This window comes from Rana temporaria, chromosome 6 (genome assembly GCF_905171775.1).
Source record: "Rana temporaria chromosome 6, aRanTem1.1, whole genome shotgun sequence".
NCBI lineage: Eukaryota > Metazoa > Chordata > Amphibia > Anura > Ranidae > Rana > Rana temporaria.
In genome coordinates, this window is record NC_053494.1 from 35,035,125 (window position 1) to 35,055,951 (window position 20,827).

General features: G+C 39.9%; 1 protein-coding gene across 1 annotated transcript in view; it reads left to right on the plus strand.

Annotated features, from left to right (window-relative positions):
* Positions 1-20,827, plus strand: part of SCNN1B (sodium channel epithelial 1 subunit beta) — a 117,771-nt gene that overhangs the window by 63,693 nt on the left and 33,251 nt on the right. The window contains exons 7-8 of the mRNA XM_040356665.1: positions 9,792-9,955; positions 11,590-11,697. Of these exons, the coding sequence (XP_040212599.1) occupies positions 9,792-9,955; positions 11,590-11,697 (272 nt within the window). The remainder of the gene's footprint in view (positions 1-9,791; positions 9,956-11,589; positions 11,698-20,827) is intronic.

The following is a 20,827-nucleotide window of genomic DNA, read 5'->3' on the forward strand; positions in this document are numbered from 1 at the left end:
GATGGATTCTGTCGAGGAAAACGGTTGTGTGTACGAGGTCTGACAGTGGTGAATGTGGCGCTGTGCCCATGACCACCAGTAACCTCTTCATGCTGTCATCACGTCTCTGCTATCTCCTGGGTCCTGAAAGTAGCCCACTGCTAGACAGCTAATGCAAAATGTCCATGATAACCAGGCAGTGACATGGATACCAGAAGAAGGGCCTTCTTCCTTTGCAGGGAAGAAGACAGAAGACTTGAGACCTGGTGCTTCATATGATTTCAGATTTATTCAGAAAAAAGGAGTTAAATGTTTTTTTTTTAAACTATATGATTAGTTTTGTAAAATAGTCAAAGGGTGAAGGGGGGAAGAGAGGAAGAGATAGGAGCTTAGTTTATCAATAAAGTTGCTGTTGGAGAGTTTACTTCCCTTCCCGTCTAGTGAAAAGGTTGTCCCTAGTTCTATTGGATTTTGGCCACTTGGATACATTACACTTCCAGTGCCTCGCAGACCCTTTGGCCTCTGGGTCCTCTACGTCTCTATAGTCGGGGGAACTGATTTTGTTTAGTTCTGGTTAAGACTGGGGCAGACTTGCTCGAGATCCATAGAATATTTCCAAAATGATCATTTATTCTCTCAGTTATAGTGCTGGCTATTTTTCTGTTTTGGTATTTTTTTTTGTTTGCTTATTATTTTATGCTTGATTTCCTCCCCCTTTTCACCTCCCACTTCCCCACCTACCCTTGTCCTTCCTTGCCCTCCTTTCCTGGTTTTACAAATGGGCTCATGGTTCTTGATTAGTAATATGTACAGTATATATACATATATTTGAGGATAGGTGTACCAATAAACTCTGGTTACCAATTCCAAGTATTTTTGTAATTCTTAATTTTGCACACATTTGGGCTTTCTCTTTTTGTTCTTTCTAAGCTAAATGTTTGTGAAAATCAAAATAAAGTCTACTTAAAAAAAAAAGGTTGTCCCTGGGACAGGAAGTGAAGAAAAAGTATTTCTAATGCCCCGTACACACGATCGGAATTTCCGATAGAAAAAGTCTGACCGACCTTTTCCATCGGAAATTCTGATCGTGTGTATGCCCCATCGGAGTATTTCCATCAGAAATATCGATTAATTCCATCAAAGTTTACATAGAGAACATATTCTCTTTTCCTCCGATGGAATTCCATCGGAATACCGATGTGAATTTGGTCGGACAAGGGTCCGATCGTGTGTATGGGGCATAACAGAGCTCCAGATAGCTATAAAACCATACAGGATTTATAATCCTTTGCCAGTTGCCATCAAAAACAAAAAAAAGCTATAAAACTATAAAAAATGGCTATAGATACACTTTAATATACTACACATATTAATACAGTTGTTAAATATAAAATTACTAAAAAAAGCTATAAAACTATAAAAAAAAATGTCTATAGATACACTTTAATATACTACACCAATGAATACAATTGTTAAATATAAAGATACTAAAATTTGAAAAAAAATATTGGGTATTGGACAGGTTCCAGAAACAACTGCTTTTAACACACGGCTTCCTCCCTTTTCTGCTGTTGGTATTTGAAACAAGTGCACAAAATACATCTATGCCGTCACTATTGATGTCTCATGTAGCAGAAGCTGATATTCCTGCTATGAAATTCAACCTTCTAGACCAACATTTTGGAATGTTTTTCCCTCTTAGTGACTTCTGTCCTTTCCAAAGAATGCTCCCAACCTTCTCTGGTTCACGGGAAAAAAAAGACTGGGTTGTTTCATTTTTTATTTATAGTATAAACAATGAAAAGTCTTTCTTGTTATTGCAATTAAATTAAATTACCATTGTGGTTATGTTTAATGCCAGACACGCCTGCTTAAACAAGACACATCAACCTCTCTGATAGACATCTTCCTCTAAACATATAAACTGTTTTTGCAAGTCAGCTTTTAAAGGGGTTGTAAAGGAAAACATTTTTTTTTCATAATAAGCATTCTTTATCTACAGACATTCCTCTTTTCACTTCCTCATTGTTCGTTTTTGCTCAGAAGTTGCTCTATTTCTTCTCTGTTCTGTTCACTTCCTGCTTGTCTGATTGTTACTCACCACCGTGAAGGGAGGCTTTACTGTGGTGGTCAGTGACGTGCGCGCCCCCTCCTGGGAACTACATCTGTGCGGCAGGACGCTCTCTACGTGTTAGAGACTTCAAGGAGGCGTGAATTACTGGGCGTGCCGCAATGCATACTGGGAAATGTAGTTCTTACATGAACGAGCGCCGCAAACCAGGAAGTGAATGAGAGAACAGAAACTAGAACGCCGGAGGTGATATAGATGAAGGATTTTAATAGGTATTTACTTGTTTTTTTAACAGAATCATTACACTATTCTGTCTGTCTACCTTGCAGACATAAATTTTAGGCCAAATATTTTTTTTCCCTTTACAACTCCTTTAACCACTTAAGGACTGCCTCCTGCACATTTACGTCGGCAGAATGGCATGGCTGGGCACAAGCACGTACATGTATGTCCTCTTTAAGTGCCCAGCCGTGGGTCGCGGGTGTGCGCCCGCGACCCGGTCTGAAGCTCTGTGACCGCGGGACTCGCGGACCCAATCACTGCTGGAGTCCCGCGATCGGTCCCCGGAGCTGAAGAACGGGGAGAGCTGTGTGTAAACTGAGAGCTGTGGGGAAAACACTCTTTGTCGTTGTGTAAACACAGCTTCCCCGTTCTTCACTGTGGCGCTGTCATTGATCGTGTGTTCCCTAATATAGGGAAACACGATCAATGACGTCACATGTCCAGCTCGCCCCCCTACAGTTAGAAACACAGATGAGGTCACACTTAACCCCTTCAGCGCCCCCTAGTGGTTAACTCCCAAACTGGAATTGTCATTTTCACAGTAAACAATGGTCCCAAAAATGTGTCAACATTTTTTTTTTAATAAAAATGCAATAAAACTATCCCCTATTTTGAAAACGCTATAAATTTTGCGCAGACCTTCGATAAACGCTTATTGCGATTTTTTTAACCAAAAATAGGTAGAAGAATACGTATCGGCCTAAACTTAAGGCAACACACCCCTGTGCCATTAGTGCAATCAGTGTAAGAAACAGATGTGTAACCCAACTGTATGTGTATATAAAGTGCATACAAATAGCTCTAAGAGCCAATATCTAGGTCCTGACACACAGTGAATAAAATATGCTGTACAGTAAAGACAAGTACTAAATGTATATAACACAAACTTATACATAAGCTGTAGTCTATCAGCAGTGCTGTGCAAAAATCAAAAAAGTATACTGCGTGCAATAACAGACAATGAGTGAGTGGTTAACCACACTGGGTGGTAATTGCAGTGATTAAGCTGTGAGAAAAAATTGAATTGAAAAATAGTGGGTAAAAAAGTCCCAAGGCAGTGAATGGTAAATAATCCAAACAGCTTAATCACTGCAATTACCACCCAGTGTGGTTAACCACTCACTCATTGTCTGTTATTGCACGCAGTATACTTTTTTGATTTTGTTTTTTTGATTTTTGTTTTTTGATTTTTGTTTTTTGATTTTTTTGATTTTTGTTTTTTGATTTTTGTTTTTTGATTTTTGATTTTTGCACAGCACTGCTGATAGACTACAGCTTCAGTATAAGTTTGTGTTATATACATTTAGTACTTGTCTTTACTGTACATCATATTTTATTCACTGTGTGTCAGGACCTAGATATTGGCTCTTAGAGCTATTTGTATGCACTTTATATACACATACAGTTGGGTTACACATCTGTTTCTTACACTATTGGAATATCACCTGGTTCACCTAATTGGGTACCCTACCCACCATCTGGCACGGGTAGCCTATAGATAGGACAGCGCCATTACCCCTAACCCTTTATTTAATCTATACTTGTATCCCCTTTGGGGACTACTCTGTGGGGGGCTGCAGTCCGGCATTCATTTTACTTCATTTTATTTAAATTAATTTTAATTATTTTTTATTGCAATACCATAAGCCTCCATCTGATCCTAAGCGCGGTTTTCTCCTTTTCTTTAATTAGTGCAATCAGATCTGGCATAAACCACCATATTACAGAGTGGCAGGGGGGCACACTTTCACCCTTTTTTCTTTTTTACATACTGTCACCAGAGAAGTGCAATGTTACCATAATGACACTGTACTACTCTGGGGGAGTGATCAGGATTTTTTTTTAAACTATGACTTAATACAGTGATAATCGGTAAAAGACTGTGTAAAGGTTTCATGAAACCTTGTATACTACTATGATGCTGTGATTGGTCTCAGCTATCACATAGTACAGGGCTGCTGTGATTGGTCCTGGTACCATGTGATTGCTGTGACCAATCACTGAGCTCACACAGTAGTAAACAATGACAGCATTGTCCACTCTTGTTTATGTACTCGCTGTAATTGGTCACAGCGATTACAAAGCACCGCTTACAGCAGCCTGGTACAATGATCAGTGATCTGTTGTGTCAGGTGGACACAGCAAGTCACAGATCCTGCTGCACTCATGAGTGGGCGATGCGGGGGGATGTACGGGTACGTCCACCTGCATTAGCACTGTTTCCATCTGGCTGTTTATGTACTATGGACTTACGAGAAACGATTAAAGAAATGTATAACATTTTGAAAGATACAGAAACGTACTTACCCCTAATAAGGATCCCATTGTTGGTTATAGAAATACATTAAAAGAGATTATCATAAGTGGTTATAAGAAAGGTATATTGAATAAGAAAGAAAAGCAGAATTTAATTCCATCATCTCCTAGGCTCCCAATTAGGTATTACTTCTCTAAAGTACATAAGAAAAATACATAAGGACCCTAATCCTCCACCCGCCCCCCCAGGCAGACCCATTATTAGTGGGATTGGGTCCTTATTAACAAGAATTGGGGAGTTTATTGATCACTTTCTTCAGGCCTTAGTAGTGGGCACTCCCACATGCCTAAAAGACACCAGACAAGTGCTAGATAACCTTAAACATTTGAATATAGTAAATTTGTTTTTTTTGACAAATTTATTTATAGCTAGATGGGAATTTGATATGATTTTTGAACAGAAATGGACACATTTGACATTTTACAGGAGAGTTATTGATGATTTGTTGTTTATATGGAAGGGTTATTCAGGATGCCTAGAGAATTTTATGAATGCCCTTAATACAATTTTTTTTAATCATTAGATTATCCTTTACCTATAGGAAAAAAGAATTATATTTTTTGGATCTGACTTTATTTATTAAGAATAGTACACACTGGCCCGGATTCAACAAGAATTGCGCTTTTTTTGCGGAGGCGCAGGTCAACGATTTTGCCCTGCACCCCCGCAAATTTGCTCCGCTGCCCTCGATTCACGGATCAGTAGCTACGTAAATTGCGAGGGCGTACCGGCAAAATTGCGCTAGAGCACGCAATTTAAATGATCCCGTAGAGGGTGGGAATCATTTAAATTAGGCGCGCTCCCGCGCCGAGCGTAGGGCGTATGCTCCGTCGGGAAACTTTCCCGACGTGCATTGCGGCAAATGACGTCGCAAGGACGTCATTTGCTTCAGAGTGAACGTGAATGGTGTCCAGCGCCATTCACGAATCACTTACGCAAACGACGTAACATTCAAATATCGTGACGCGGGAACGACGGGTATCCTTTAGCATTGGCTGCCCCTACTATTAGAAGGGGCAGCCTTATGCTAAACACGTCGTACGGAAACGACGTAACTTGCGTACGCAGGGCTCGCGCAACATTGTGAATCGGTGTTAGTATGCAATTTGCATACTATACACTGAGCACAATGGGAGCGCCCCCTAGCGGGCATCGCAAGAATGCAGCCTAAAATAAGAGCCTTATGCCACGCAGATTTTAGGCTGCAGTCGGCGTTACGATGTTCCTGAATCAGGTGCATTCGTAACGCCGGAGCAAGTAAGCAATTGCGCTGTGTAACCTATGGTTACACAGGCGCAATTGCTTATTGAATCTGGGCCACTGAATATAAAAAAAACAAAAAACAGGACAGGAATTGCTACATTCCTATAAACAGTTGTCACCACCATATGTGGTTGAGGAATGTACCCAAAGGGCAATTTTTACAGGTGAGACAAAATTGCAATGAGATGAGCGATTATTTTGAACAGTCTCCAGTTTTTACCACTTTACCCCTAGGCAAATCCTGAGATTTCTCTCACACATGTAAAAATCTAAAATAAATTTGGAGGGATTGGTGTGTGTATATACTGGATCTTGTCCAATCCGTATAGTTAGAAAAATAGAACTAGTAGTGCCCTAGGGCACAAACCAAAACTCCTCATGGATTTGACAAGAGACAGACCAGTTAGGTAAAAAAGTCAAGAAATATGCTGGATTCATGAACTAAAGACATTTACTACTTATGATCTTATTGTAGACTGGGATGCTAATTGCTTTTTAGATACCAGTTAAGAATTTTTTCTAAGCCTTTTTCTCCCCTTTTTATGTTTCTTCTAGTGTTTAACCTTCCCCCTCTTTTTAAATTTAGGGTACTGTAAAACCTTGGTTTGAGAGTAACTTGGTTTGAGAGTGTTTGGCAAGACAAGCTAATTTTTTTCATAAATTTTGACTTGATATACAAGCGATAACTTGATATACAAGTAGCGTCAAGTCACAACTGAGTATAAAATAGAAGAGAGGCTCCTCTAAGTGTAGCAATATGGTTACATTTAATGAAGGTACAACATTTAGCAACTCACATCCTCCCAACTCATTCTCCATATCGTCATCGATGTCATGTCTTCCACGCTGCGCTCCACGAGCTCTTCAAGCCTAGTTTTTTAGATTGCTCTACTGCAGGGTAGTCTTCCTGGTCACGATTGCAGGCTGACAGCGGTGAGAGCCGGCGGTGCAAAGGATGGTCTATGTGAACAGCTTTACCCCGGATGCCTGCATACTTAGATGTGCCAGTTTTAATCATGAACCATGTGAGTTGCTAAATCTTGTACCTTTATTAAATGTAATCATATTGCTACACTTAAGCCCTGTACACACGATCGGAATTTCCGATGGAAAAAGTCTGACTGACTTTTTCCATCGAAAAATTCCGACTGTGTGTATGCCCCATATGACTTTTTTTCTGAGGAATTCCATCAGAGTTTAGATAGAGAACATGTTCTCTTTTACTCCGATGGAATTCCGTAGGAATTCTGATGTTAGTTTGGCCGGGCAAAAGCCTGATCATGTGTACACGGCTTTAAAGGTGCCTCTCTTCTCTTTTATACTCTGTAGCTCCTGCTGGATTTTGCTTCTAATCTCCTTGTGGAGGCTTCCATTTGTATTGATCTGTTTATATGGACTATAAACTGAAAGACCTATGAATAAATGGTTGTGGAGGAATCATCTGAGTTTCCATTATTTCTTTTGGCGAAATTCGCTTTGAGTGCTTTGGCTTACAAGCATGTTTCTGGAACGAATTATGCATGCAATCCAAGGTTTTACTGTATTTTTGTTTTTAAACTTATTTGGTACTTAACAGGTTTCCTTTAATGATTTCAAGTAGGTGAGATTTATAGCTATAAATATTTATATGGGTTATTTAAACCCTCCCTTTTTTTGCACTTTGTTTTTTTCTAGATTTAGGATTTCATCTTTTTATTTTTATCTTATTTTTTAATTAATATTTGTATATGTATTTTTATATTGATTCATATACAATAGCTAATTTTCCATTTTATTTATTACCATTTTCATAATATTGTATATACTACTTTTTATGTGATATGTAGCCTTTACTTCACATACTTATATTCAACTTTGATTGGCTTCTTCTGGTATATTTTAAATAGTATTGTTAAGTTCATTAGATGATATTGGTATAAGGTGAGTTTGCCTTTTGTCTATACCGGTAAATCATAAGAGGTTTTACTTTTATGTATTAAGTATGGTGCTTACCTATTGTTATGGACGTCCAGTGTTTATTCAACCATATGAGCAGGCTATTACATTATGGCAGTTGAAGTTGCGGTTTTAGGCTACATAAACATGGTCACTGTTCCAGAACACTAGAGGTCCCTCAAGACGTGCATTTGTGTGAAATGCATTAGAATGAGCCTTTACATATGACGTCACTCTGCCGCATTGGGTCCCGAGCGGTGGCCACTTCACTAGTGAGTTTACTTTGTTGTGTTTAGACCAGATTTTTTTTAATAATTGTTGGAGTTACTATTACAGTATTTTATATATGAAGCAGGGTAATAAAAATACTGCACTATGGTTCCTCTATTTTGCTGTGGTGTGCAAGTCTATAGTGGTTGTAGGACACTACTGCCCCTACTGGATGTGTAGAGTACCCAGATGTGCTGATCAGGGGCTGGAGTTTGTTTTAAAGAAACCTTTTATACAACATAGCATGTATATTTGAAAGGAAAGTGTGGTTGGTTTTATACTTGCATGTACATAGTAATGAAATATGCCAAGATAAGATGGGCAACACAGTGGCTAAGTGGTTAGCACTTCCGCCAAACAGCACTAAGTTTGCCGGTACAAAACCCAACCACAGCACTACCTGCATGAAGTTTGCATGTTCTCCCTGTGCCTGCATGGGTTTTCTCCCACACTCCAAAGTCATGCTGGTAGGTTACTTGGGTCCTGTCTAAATTTGCCCCAGTATGCGTATGTATGAATGTCAGGGACCTTTTCTTGCTCCTTGAGACTGATGTGAATGTACAGTATATATGTAAAGCGCTGTGTAAATTTACAGCACTATAAAAGTAAATAAATACGATAAATGAAACTGTGGCAATCCTGCTGGCATGTTGAAATTTGCCACACAAGGCTTTAAACATCCTGCTGGCATGTTGAAATTTGCCACACAAGGCTTTAAACAACAAAACATAGCCCCCTGCAATAGAAGAATGGAAGAGCATTGTGGATTTGGTTATATACCACACCACCTGACTGTCATATCTAGTGCATGTCTTTTATTACTATCCTACCTAAAACTGTGCAGATTATTTGCAGAAAATATCTGTTTTAAATTATTGGCATATCTGTATTTTTTTTTTACTTTGATGATGTTACGGCAGGCAACAATCATTTCAGAGCCAGAGATCATTTCATAGCACATGCATGGAGTTGTTGTTGCAATTGTTACAGTAGTTCCCATATGTATAGGCACCCACCTGAATTGCATATACTTTATTATTATTATTATTATTCAGGATTTATATAGTGCCAGCAGTTTGCACAGAGCTTTATAAAATGGAGGGAGACAGTACAGTTATAATAAAATTCAGTAAAAGAGGGCTCAAAGGGCCCTGCTTGTTACATCTTACAATTTTAAGGGGAGGGTCAAGTGATACAAAGAGTTATAACTGTTGTAGGGATGAGTTGATAAAGAAAATAAAAGTACAGTTTATTAGAATCAGGATAGGCCTCTCTGAAAAGATGGGTTTCAGGGATCGCCTAAAGGTGAATAAATTAGGAGATAGTTAAACAGATTGGGTCAAGGAGTTCCAGGGGATGGGGGAGACTCTGAAGAAGTCTTATAGGCGAGCTTGGGGGGAGATAATAAGAGAGCGGGAGGTCTTTGGAGTGGCAAAGAGAATAGATGTGTTACTGTATGTGCCAAATTGTATGTTTCAAGTTTAGCCAGACAGAATTCCTTTTTCAGATCAGGCAAATTACAGTCAACACAGGGACATTTTAGGGGTCCCAACCTGACCGTGCATGAGCAACAAGACAGAATTGGGAAGCAATGACATGTCTTCTTTGTAGTTTGCTTCATTTTCATGTAGGTGTTGCTTAAGTAACGGTGAACGTCTTCTGTGTTTTCTCCAGGGCTAAAGATGGTTCTTGACATTGACCAGAAGGAGTATATCCCCTACCTTCAGAGCACAGCCGCTGCCAGAATTATTCTTCACCAGCAGAGAAGCTTCCCATTTTTGAAGGATCTGGGGATTTATGCCATGCCCGGAACGGAGACCTCTATAGCCGTCCTCGAGGTACGCTGATGGGAAAGTACACACAGAACAATGATATCTGATGGGATGCCGGCCAACTACTGATTTGGTTGGAACTGGGTGAAACCAAAATGAGACAGCCTCATAATAGTCTTTCAAACATGTTTATAGCTGCTGTTATAACAATGTTCACTCACTGAAGGTGGATGTTATCTTGTATATTTATTTCCAGTTCTCAAACTCCCTGGGAGTTGGGGGGATGAGTGATGTGTGCATAGCATGCAATTGCCAACAACAAGAGGAGGTACTGATAAAGGGCTGAGCTACATTATAGGCTAGAGGTTCAGCATTGCCACAGCAAAGTATCTCTTGATGCCCCTCTCCATGATATGCATGAGCGCACAATATATACATGGGTTGGATAATAAGCATAAAGTACAATTCATGCAATTAATTTTTAACTTTTTTGTTCAGCTGCACTCGAATTCATTTGATGACAATATGCTGCAATTCTTGAGATAGGTGACAATTTATAAAAGGAAATAACGTGATGGCTGTTTTTGCAGAAATCTATAAAGCTGTGAATACGAATACAAAGATTTGCATTTTGTAAATTTTTTACATTTTGTATTTTGTCAATTTGGATGGTAAAGTCACAGACAGCAAAAATATAGAAATTAATAGAATAACATCTAGCCTTTCTTTACAGAACTACAAGGGCAAGCATGGTATGTGTGCATAAAGTTAATGACCTAAAGCTCTGTAATTTTGTCAGAGCTTTAGGTAAAATTATAGACATTCAAGCTCTGTCTTTGGCTCGATGCACATTATTGTTTTTATTTTTACTGATGTTATTGATGCGTTTTTCACTGGAAAGTCACTATGCGATGTCCAATCGTAAGTGTATTGCAGTCATGGTAAAATGTGAGGTTTTGCATTGACATGCACTTGTTTCTTGTTTTCAAAATGCATCAAAATGCGAAGGTGTGAATGAGCCTTTAAAGACCATTCACATTTAAGCATTGTGGTATCGCGAGATTAGATACACATTTCAGTTTTCCTGACTGAGGCCCCGTACACACGACCGAGTTTCTCGGCAGAATTCAGCCAGAAACTCGATCGGAGCTGGATTCTGCCGAGAAACTTGGTCGTGTGTACACTTTTCACCGAGGAAGCCGACAAGGAACTCGTCGGGCCAAATAGAGAACATGTTCTCTATTTCCTCGTTGTTCAATGAGGAAAGTTGACTCGCCGAGATCCTCGGCGGCTTCAACACATGTGTTTGGCACGTCGAGTTCCTCGGACGTGTGTACGGGGCCTGAGAGGAATATACCATTAAATCTTCAAATGATTTTAATTATAAATATATTGGTCACTATCAGTAACAGTTGTTATGAAGAAACATGAATGGCTATATTTAAAGAGGACCTTTCAAAAATCTAAATTAGCAACAATAAATGTTTAAATGTTAGAAACATTTATATTTACCAGTCTATAAAATCCAAAGCTATTTTTCTTGTATGCAAAGTTTTATTTGTGTCTTTTTTTCCCACACCATCATCTTGGATTTAGGATTATCACTACTTGACTTTGACACCCAGCCCTCGGTGACGTGTTGCTACGAAATGCTATCATCTATTTATCATCTGACTGTAGAAATGTTTTTCTCATTATAGGATCAAACACAACATTTAGAGGCACCATATTCCTCATGTACAGTAGATGGTTCGGATATTCCAGTGACAAATATTTATTCAAAATTCAACAGTTCCTACTCAATCCAGGTATTGTCCAAGACTTTACTATGTATATGAAAATGATAAATCAAACCTTACTATTCATCAAATGTTGCAAAGCGGCAACTCACAGGTGCCTGCATGTATCAACCAATGTCTTTTTCATCACCCAGGGATCCCTGAAACCTGGGGCACTCTAATATGACACCCCTGAAACAAGTAGAGACAGGCTTGTTTTCTTCTACCTGTGTCTAGTGATTGGTTCATATGCATGATGGACTGACTAAAAAAAAAACAAAGAGGGGGAGGGGGGGAAATCCAGTCCTTTACTTTTGCTGAGGAATATGAAATTTGCATATTGGAGCACCTCAGATTTTGCGGTACTGGGTCTCCGAAAAAAAAATATTGAAGGTACAAATAGGCACATGAGGGCATCTGTTTTTCAATACTATTGCAACTTTGAAACATTTTATAGATGGGAAGCTCGCCTCTACTCCCTTGTGAACTTCACCAGTCTAGCTTCATGTAGCCATAAGCGATAGATGATCATCACCTGAACTGGTTGATTTGACTGGTTGATCTTGGGACTTTGGGTACAAAATCAGTAACCCATAGTCCATTGTCCTTAAGTAACATTGATTGGCTTTGTTGGATTTTCTCAGGGTTTGCAGGATTATTATATATACAATTAAACCTTGGATTGTGAGCATAATTTGTTCCAGAAACATGCTTGTAATCCAAAGCACTTGTATATCAAAGCAAATTTCCCCATAAGAAATAATGGAAACTCAAATGATTCGTTCCACAACCATTTATTCATAAGTCCTTCAGTTTATAGTCCACATAGAAAGATTATAGCCAGGTTGTATAACCATAAAATGTCCATCCACAAATGGAAGCCTCCACAAGGGGATTAGAAGCAAAATCCAGTAGGAGCTACAGAGTATAAAAGAGAAGAGAGGTGCCTCTAAGTGTAGTAATTTGTTGCTAAATGTTGTACCGTCATTTAATGTAACCATATTGATACACTTACAGGCGCCTCTCTCCTCTTTTATACTCAGTTGTGACATGACACTACTCTTATATCAAGACATTGCTTGCACATCAAGTCAAAATGTATTAAAACATTTTGCTTGTGTTGCAAAATGCTCTTAAACCAAGTTACTCTCAAACCAAGGTTTTACTGTGCTTATATTTACCTAGTGGTAACTTTAAGAAGAAGAGGCTGCTACAGGTTACCGGTGATAAATGACTTTACATTTCCTCCGTCTGTTCCTATGTGTTTGTTCTTTTAGCATTTGCTCGGTTATGTTCTCTGAATTTAGCCACATGTTTTTAAATTGTGTCGTTAGATTCGTTGATGGGTCAGTGAAATGCCAATCTGCATAGTCCCTCATCTCTATCTCTTTAATAGGCATGAATTTTTGATGGATCTATGTGTGGATTCTTCTTTCCCTCTTATGCACTAAGACGATGCTTTGGACTCACAATCTGACCTTTTTGTTATGCCAAGCTTTTAAAATCCACAAGCTTTGTTTTATTCCATATTCCCTGTAATTAAAAGTACACGTTATCATGTTATGTAATCAGATGTCTATTAGGGCAGCATTATAATGTTACAGAAGAACACAACCAGTTCAGTGCTCCAGGCATCTGGCATTCATGGCTGAGTGGTGTTCAACAAAAATCACAAGCATGAAATAGCACTAAGCTAGGAAAGAACATCTTGGGCAGCAGAAAAACTCAGAATGTATCGAACAACCGCTGAAAGTCCTTTTCTCTGGTATCTTACTAATACCTAGCCAGCAAATCTCATTTAATATCTTGTGATGTGAATTAAATATCTCCATTGCCAGAAAATGTGAGGTCAAACGTAGGTAGAGCGTCAAAAGAAATAGTGTGTAAAGCAGTATAAAACCCAAAAGCAAACATTTATTGTATTCCAACCTACCAATTCTTAGATGTGAATACTGCATTTGTTTCCTTTTTGGGCTTTCTTTGTTGTACAGGGATGAGACAAACCATATAACACCGGCAGGGGTGTTTAAAGTTGTTCTAAAGGCCAACGTTTTTTTTACATTATTGCTGCATTAAGGTAAAACACCTTCTGTATGCAGCCACCCATCCCCCCCTTATACTTACCTAAGCCAGGTAAGCTGGAATATATTACATTTTTGATCTTGAGTTAAATATCACTTTCAAGAGTCAGTCCACTCAAAACTAATATTTATGAGAGTATGCCAGAGAATTAGCTGATGGCACTCTAGTGCCATCACTGATGCAGGGACACTTTTTCCTTTGAGTGGCACCACCGTCACAAGGGCATTTTTTTTCTTCTGGGTGATACTACCAATGCAGGGACATTTTATCCTTGCAGTGACACCACAGACTAAGGGACATTGTTTTCTTTCCGGTGACATCGCCAATACAGGAAACAAAATTCCTTCCAGTGACACCGCTGACTCATATTTTTTTTTAATTCTAGTCAACTGCCAACTTAGGGAATTTTTTTCATTTCAATGACACTCCTGATGCAGAGTAATTTTTTTCCTTTCAGTGACACCACAACCCAGAGACATTTTGTTTCTTCACCATTGTTAGCACAATATTTGTGCACTGTTTTTAAACTTTTCAGTTCGCTTCAGTGTACAACAAACATTGATACTGTTTCACTGCATTCACAAACATTTCAAACATTTTAGCATGTGCCACTATTGGCTCCAACCGCTTCCCCCTTAGGGGTGTCCATTAGGAGGGGGGTTGTGTGGTGGTGGGGTGCTGGGGAAGGACAATTTTCCATCTTCAGTCTTGGGCACTGGATGACCTTGTCCTGGCACTAGCAAGGTCGATGTAGCTGGGAACCCTAGCAGAGAATGCGTAGGACAATTGAGGATTCTGATTCCTTACATCAAAGAACACATTTGCATTTTAAAAAAAACACTCCACTGTTATTCAGAATTTGTAGACATGCACCAATTAAAGTGATATGCTCAATAATGCTTTTGGGTGTAGTTTAGTTGCCTCGTGCATACAGTGGGGACAATACTTATTTGATCCCCTGCAGATTTTGTAAGTTTGCCCACTTAAGAAATTAAGGTTCTATAATGTTTATCATATGTGTATTTTAAATGATACAGACAGAATATCAACCAGAAATCCAGAAAAAACACATGATACAAATGTTATAAATTAAGTTGCAATTCAATGAGTAAAATAAGTATTTGATCCCCTACCAACCACCAATAATTCTGGATCCCACAAACTGGCTACAGTATGTGCTCATGTGATACACAGATTAGTCCTGTCAATTTAAGAAGGTGCTCCTAACGAAAACTTGTTATGTGCATAAAAGACACCTGTCCACAGAATCTCTTTCTTCCATTCAAGCCTCACCATCATGGGCAAGACCAAAGAGCTATCAAAGGACATCAAGGACAAGATTGTAGACCTGCACAAGGCTGGAATGGGCTACAAGACCATCAGCAAGAAGCTTGGTGAGAAGGAGACAACTGGTGGAGGGATTATTCGCAAATGAAAGAAATACAAAATAACCATCAATCGCCCTCGGTCTGGAGCTCCATGCAAGATTTCACCTGATGAGGTATGGATGATCATGAGAAAAGTGAGGGAGCAGGCCAGAACTACACAGAGCTTATGAATGATCTCAAGGCAGTTGGGACCACAGTCACCACACAAGAACACCAACCCATTCAGTCAAGCACGGAGGTGGAATCATTATGATTTGGGGCTGTTCCTCTGCAAAGGGTACAGGACGACATTGCCACATTGAGGGGCCAATAGGCGGAGCCATGTATTGCAAAGTGTAATAAAATATGAAGAAAAACTTTTACAAATCTTCCCGGACTATTAAAAAATATTTAAAGTACACAAAACTGCCAAAAATACGTGAAGAACGCCTGACAGCTTTGGAAGCAGTAATCACACAGGAAGAAATTATAAGAGCATTGAAAGAAACACCCATTGGGAAAAGCCCTGGACCGGACGGGTTCACCATGAAATATTACAAAAAATTCCAGCGCCAACTGGTTCCGAGACTCTGGCCCAGATTCACAAAGGAGATACGACGGAGTATCTCAGATACTCCGTCGTATCTCTCAGAGTATCTATGCGACTGATTCATAGAATCAGTTACGCATAGATAGCCCTAAGATCCGACAGGTGTAATTGTTTTACACTGTCGGATCTTAGGATGCAATACCGCGGCCGCCGCTGGGGGGAGTTTGCGTCGTAAACCAGCGTCGGGTATGCAAATTAGGAGTTACGGCGATCCACAACAGTTTTTCGCGTTCGCTACGTCGCCGCTAGTCTAGTTTCCCGTCGCAAAGTTAGTCGTCGTTTTTGGTGCCTTAACTTTACACAGCACACGTATGTGCTGTATAAAGTATGGCCGTCGTTCCCGCGTCGAAATTTAAAAATTCACGTCGTTTGCGTAAGACGTCTGGGAATACGGAAGTACGCTACGCACATCGCCGATCGAAAAAATGACATCACTTCGCGCAAAGCACGGCGGGAAATTCAAAAGGGAGCATGCGCAGTAGGTCCGGCGCTGGAGCGCGTCTAATTTAAATGGCACACGCCCCTTTGAATTACGCGGGCTTACGCCGGAGGCCACCGGCGTAGGTTTTCATTGCAAGTGCTTTGTGAATCAGGCACTTGCGATGAAAACTTGCGGCGGTGTAACGTATCTAAGATACGTTACGCCGCCACAGTTCTACGTGAATCTGGCCTTTGTGACTACTTTAACAAAATAGGGGAAGAAGAAATAAGACGTGAATCTTTAATGGCCCATATCACCTTAATACCAAAACCAGGAAAAGACAAGACATTATGCTCTAGGTATAGGCCTATAGCATTACTAAATGCAGATACAAAGCTATATGCAAAAATCCTTGCCCCCCCGATTAAAAAAACTGATGCCAGATTGGGTAGATTAAGATAAGACTGGGTTTATACCCGGAAGAGAAGGCAGAGACAATAGTCTAAAAACGATATTATTGCTGCAGAAAAACAAGAATGGAAAATCCCCAATCTTACTCCTGTCAATAGACGCCGAGAAGGCATTTGACAGGATAGACTGGGGATTTATGATGGATACGCTTCAACATCTGGGAATGGGACCTAAAATTAGACACTGGATACAAAATTTGTACAGCAGACCAACGGCAATGGCCAAGGTTAATGGCAAGATGTCAATGCCCTTTGAAATGCACAATGGGACTAGGCAAGGGTGCCCACTCTCGCCACTTTTGTACGTTCTAATGCTGGAACCTTTTCTGGCAACCCTGTGAAATAATAAAAATATAGAGGGGGCGAGAGTGGGCGAAGAAGAACACAAGGTAGCGGCATACGCCAACGATATCTTAATGTACATAACTAATCCAAGGGTGACCCTGCCAAATATAGTTAAGGAAATAAAAAAGTACGGAGAACTTTCAAACTTCAAAATAAATCCGGTAAAAACAGAAATTTTAAATATTGGGGTAGAAAAAAAAGAAATACTTATGTTGCAAAAACAATACCCATTTACGTGGGTGAGGGGAGAATTGACCTATCGGAAAGTTAAATTGACATCTACAGTAGAAAGCCTGTATCTTGCTAATTATATCCCCCTGGTAAATGATTCTATCGAATCTTCTTTTTTTTTTTTTAGAACATTCGACAGACATCATAAGCCTCCAATGACAGATTCGACCTTAACCACTTGCTTACTGGGCACATAAACCCCCTTCGTTCCCAGGCGAAATTTCAGCTTCCGGCACTGCGTTGCTTGAACTGACATTTGTGCGGTCATGTGACGTGGCTTCCAAACAAAATTGACGTCCTTTTTTCCCCACAAATAGAGCTTTATTTTGGTGGTATTTGATCACCTCTGCGGATTTTATTTTTTGCGCTATAAACAAAAAAAGAGCAACAATTTAAAAAATATATATTTTTTTTACTTGTTGCTATAATAAATATCCCAATTATTTTTTTTTAAAAAAACAATTTTTTTTCTCAGTTAAGGCCGATATGTAATTTTCGACGTATTTTTGTAAAAAAAAAAAAAAAATCGCAATAAGCGACTGGTTTGCGCAAAAGTTATAGCGCCTACAAAATGGGGAACAGAATTATGATTATTTTTATTATTTTTTTTTTTACTAGTGATGGCGGCGATCTGCGATTTTTATTGGGACTGCGATATTGCGGCGGACGTATCGGACACTTTCGACACAAATTTGGGACCATTCACATTTATACAGCAATCAGTGCTATAAAAATGCAGTAATTACTGTATAAATGTGACTGGCAGGGAAGGGGTTAACACTAGGGGTTGAGGAAGGGGTTAAATGTGTAGCCTGGGTGTGTTCTAACTGTGTGGGGGGAGGGGGGTGACTGGGGGAGGTGACCGATGCTGTGTCTCTATGTACAAGAGACACAGATCGGTCTCCTCTCCTCTAACAGCACGTGGAGCTCTGTGTTTACACACAGAGCTCCACGTCCCTGCTGTTACCGGCTGTGTCACCGACGATCGCGTGTACCCGGCGGACATCGCGGCCGCCAGGTACACGCATCGCCTCCCCAGCGATGCGGCGGCACAGTGTTTACCCGCTGCGCGCCCCCCAGAGTCGCGCGCGGGTAATGCTTTTAAAAAGACCTGAGAGCCGCACTGTTGACGTCTTTTGTCAATAGCGCGGGTCTCAAGTAGTTAATTTGGATTTTCGGACGAATGCATTTTTTTAACGAAAAACTAAATAAATAAAAATGAATTTCGGGAGTAACTAAATAAATGTATTTTTCAGACAAAACCAAAATTACGAAACAAAATATTTCAGTGTGCACATGTCTACTAAAAACTGGCTAAGTGCAAAAAAAAAAAACAGATATAAAAGAATGGTTTGAACGAGTGGAAAACTATAATAACATTAAATATCTATGTAGTTGTGACGTGGGCCAACTTAACATATTCAATAAGAGATGGAGACAGTGGAAGGACTTTAAATCTTTAGAGGAATACCTGGGAAATATAATGGAGGACACTAGAGGACAATAGAAGATGAAGGGAAAAAAAAGGGGGGAGAGAGAGGAAGGAAGAGAGAAGGAAAAGAGAAAAAGGGAAAGAAAAGAAAAGGTAAGGAACAAACCATTAGGGGTGGGAGGGGGGTGGGTATGGTTTATAAATAAATTTGATAGGCAAAATAATAAACAACAAAATAAGGGAGTAAAAAGATAAATATATTTGAAAAATAACAAATGATGCGAAACCGAAGTAGAGACGATATTAATGAGTGAAAGAAATCATGAGCAAGTCTCTTGCTGTGGTTGAGTCTGAAGTGGTTTAAAGGAAAAAAAAAAAGAAGAGTGGGCCAAAATCCCTCCTGAGATGTGTGCAAACTTGGTAACCAACTACAAGAAAAATCTTGAAAGATATGGACAGCCGCACTCCAATTTCTTAAAAAAGACGTGCCCTTTATTGGGTAAAGGAAAAATGCACTACAGGTATCAGCACACAGTGGGAAAAACAGCTGACGCGTTTCGCATTGGATATCAATGCTTAGTCATAGCTAATGCTTGGTAGCTATGACTAAGCATTGATATCCAATGCGAAACGCGTCAGCTGTTTTTCCCACTGTGTGCTGATACCTGTAGTGCATTTTTCCTTTACCCAATAAAGGGCACGTCTTTTTTAAGAAATTGGAGTTCGGCTGTCCATATCTTTCTTCTTTTGCTTATCCCGTGCATTGCCGGCACCCATTGGTTCCTGAGTGGACATTGATTGTTCTAGTGTGCTCACCTGGAGCGGCAGCCTTCCTACCTACAAGAAAAATCTTACCTTTGTGCTGGCCAACGAGGGTTTCTCCACCAAGTACTAAGTCGTGATTTTCTTGGGGATCAAATACTTATTTTACTCAACGAACTGCAACTCAATTTATAACATTTGTATTATGTGTTTTTTCTGGATTTGTGGTTGACATTCTGTCTCTATCATTTAAAATACACCTATGATAAAAAGTATAGACCCTTCATTTCTTTGTAAGTGGGCAAACTTACAAAATCTGCAGGGGATCAAATAATTATTTTCCCCATTGTATATTATACCAGTGCACTTTTTTTTTTATAGCATTACCAATATCAAGGGAACAATGCTTTATTAGTTTGTCTTTGCTGTACACTGGGCATTGTATAGTGGTGTAATTTAGGTGAGCAGATTTCTGTCTTCCACAAAGACACATATTATGGGTCTAGGACATCAAATAACATGCTGTGAGCCAATGAAAATTCAGTGTGTGGGATGCAGAAAAAAACTGCAGTTGGCCAGTCATAACGGTTAAGCAGCTATTGGAAAAGGAGAAGAACTTCTACAAAGAAGGATCTGAATCAGGAGTATAAACTTTTTTGGCAAAGTTTGTAATTTGCTAGTCAATAGTATACCTATTTTCCAAATTGTGGTTTGAGCTATGATTTCTTTTTTGTTATACATATTGATATTGTATATCTAGAAGTTCAATCATTGTAACATAATGAAATACAGGGTGGTTAGGGATGGTATGTTTCACCTGCATGCTTTCATATGTAGGAAACCAATGTGGAAACTAAGGGCCAGATCCACAAAAGGGATACGCCGGCGTATCTACTGATACGCCGTCGTATCCCTGTTTCTATCTATGCGACTGATTCACAGAATCAGTTACGCATAGATATTCCTAAGATCCGGCAGGTGTAAGGCCCCGTACACACGGCCGAGGAACTCGACGTGCCAAACACATCGAGTTCCTCGCCGTGTTCAGTCCTGGAGCCGCCGAGGATCTCGGCGGGCCGAGTTCTCCCATAGAACAACGAGGAAATAGAGAACATGTTCTCTATTTCCTCGCCGAGGTCCTCGTCGGCTTCCTCGGCCGAAAGTGTACACACGGCCGGGTTTCTCGGCGGAATTCAGCTTCCGACCGAGTTTCTGGCTGAATTCTGCCGAGAAATTCGGTCGTGTGTACAGGGCCTAATAGTTTTACACTGTCGGATCTTAGGATGCAGTACCTCGGCCGCCGCTGGGGGCATTTCTCGTCGAAATTCCGCGTCGGGTATGCAAATTAGCACTTACGGAGATCCACAAAGCGTTTTCCCTTCGTGAAGTCTCCGTAAGTTGTTAGTTTGCAAACGTAAAATTAGGGCTACTTTTACAAAG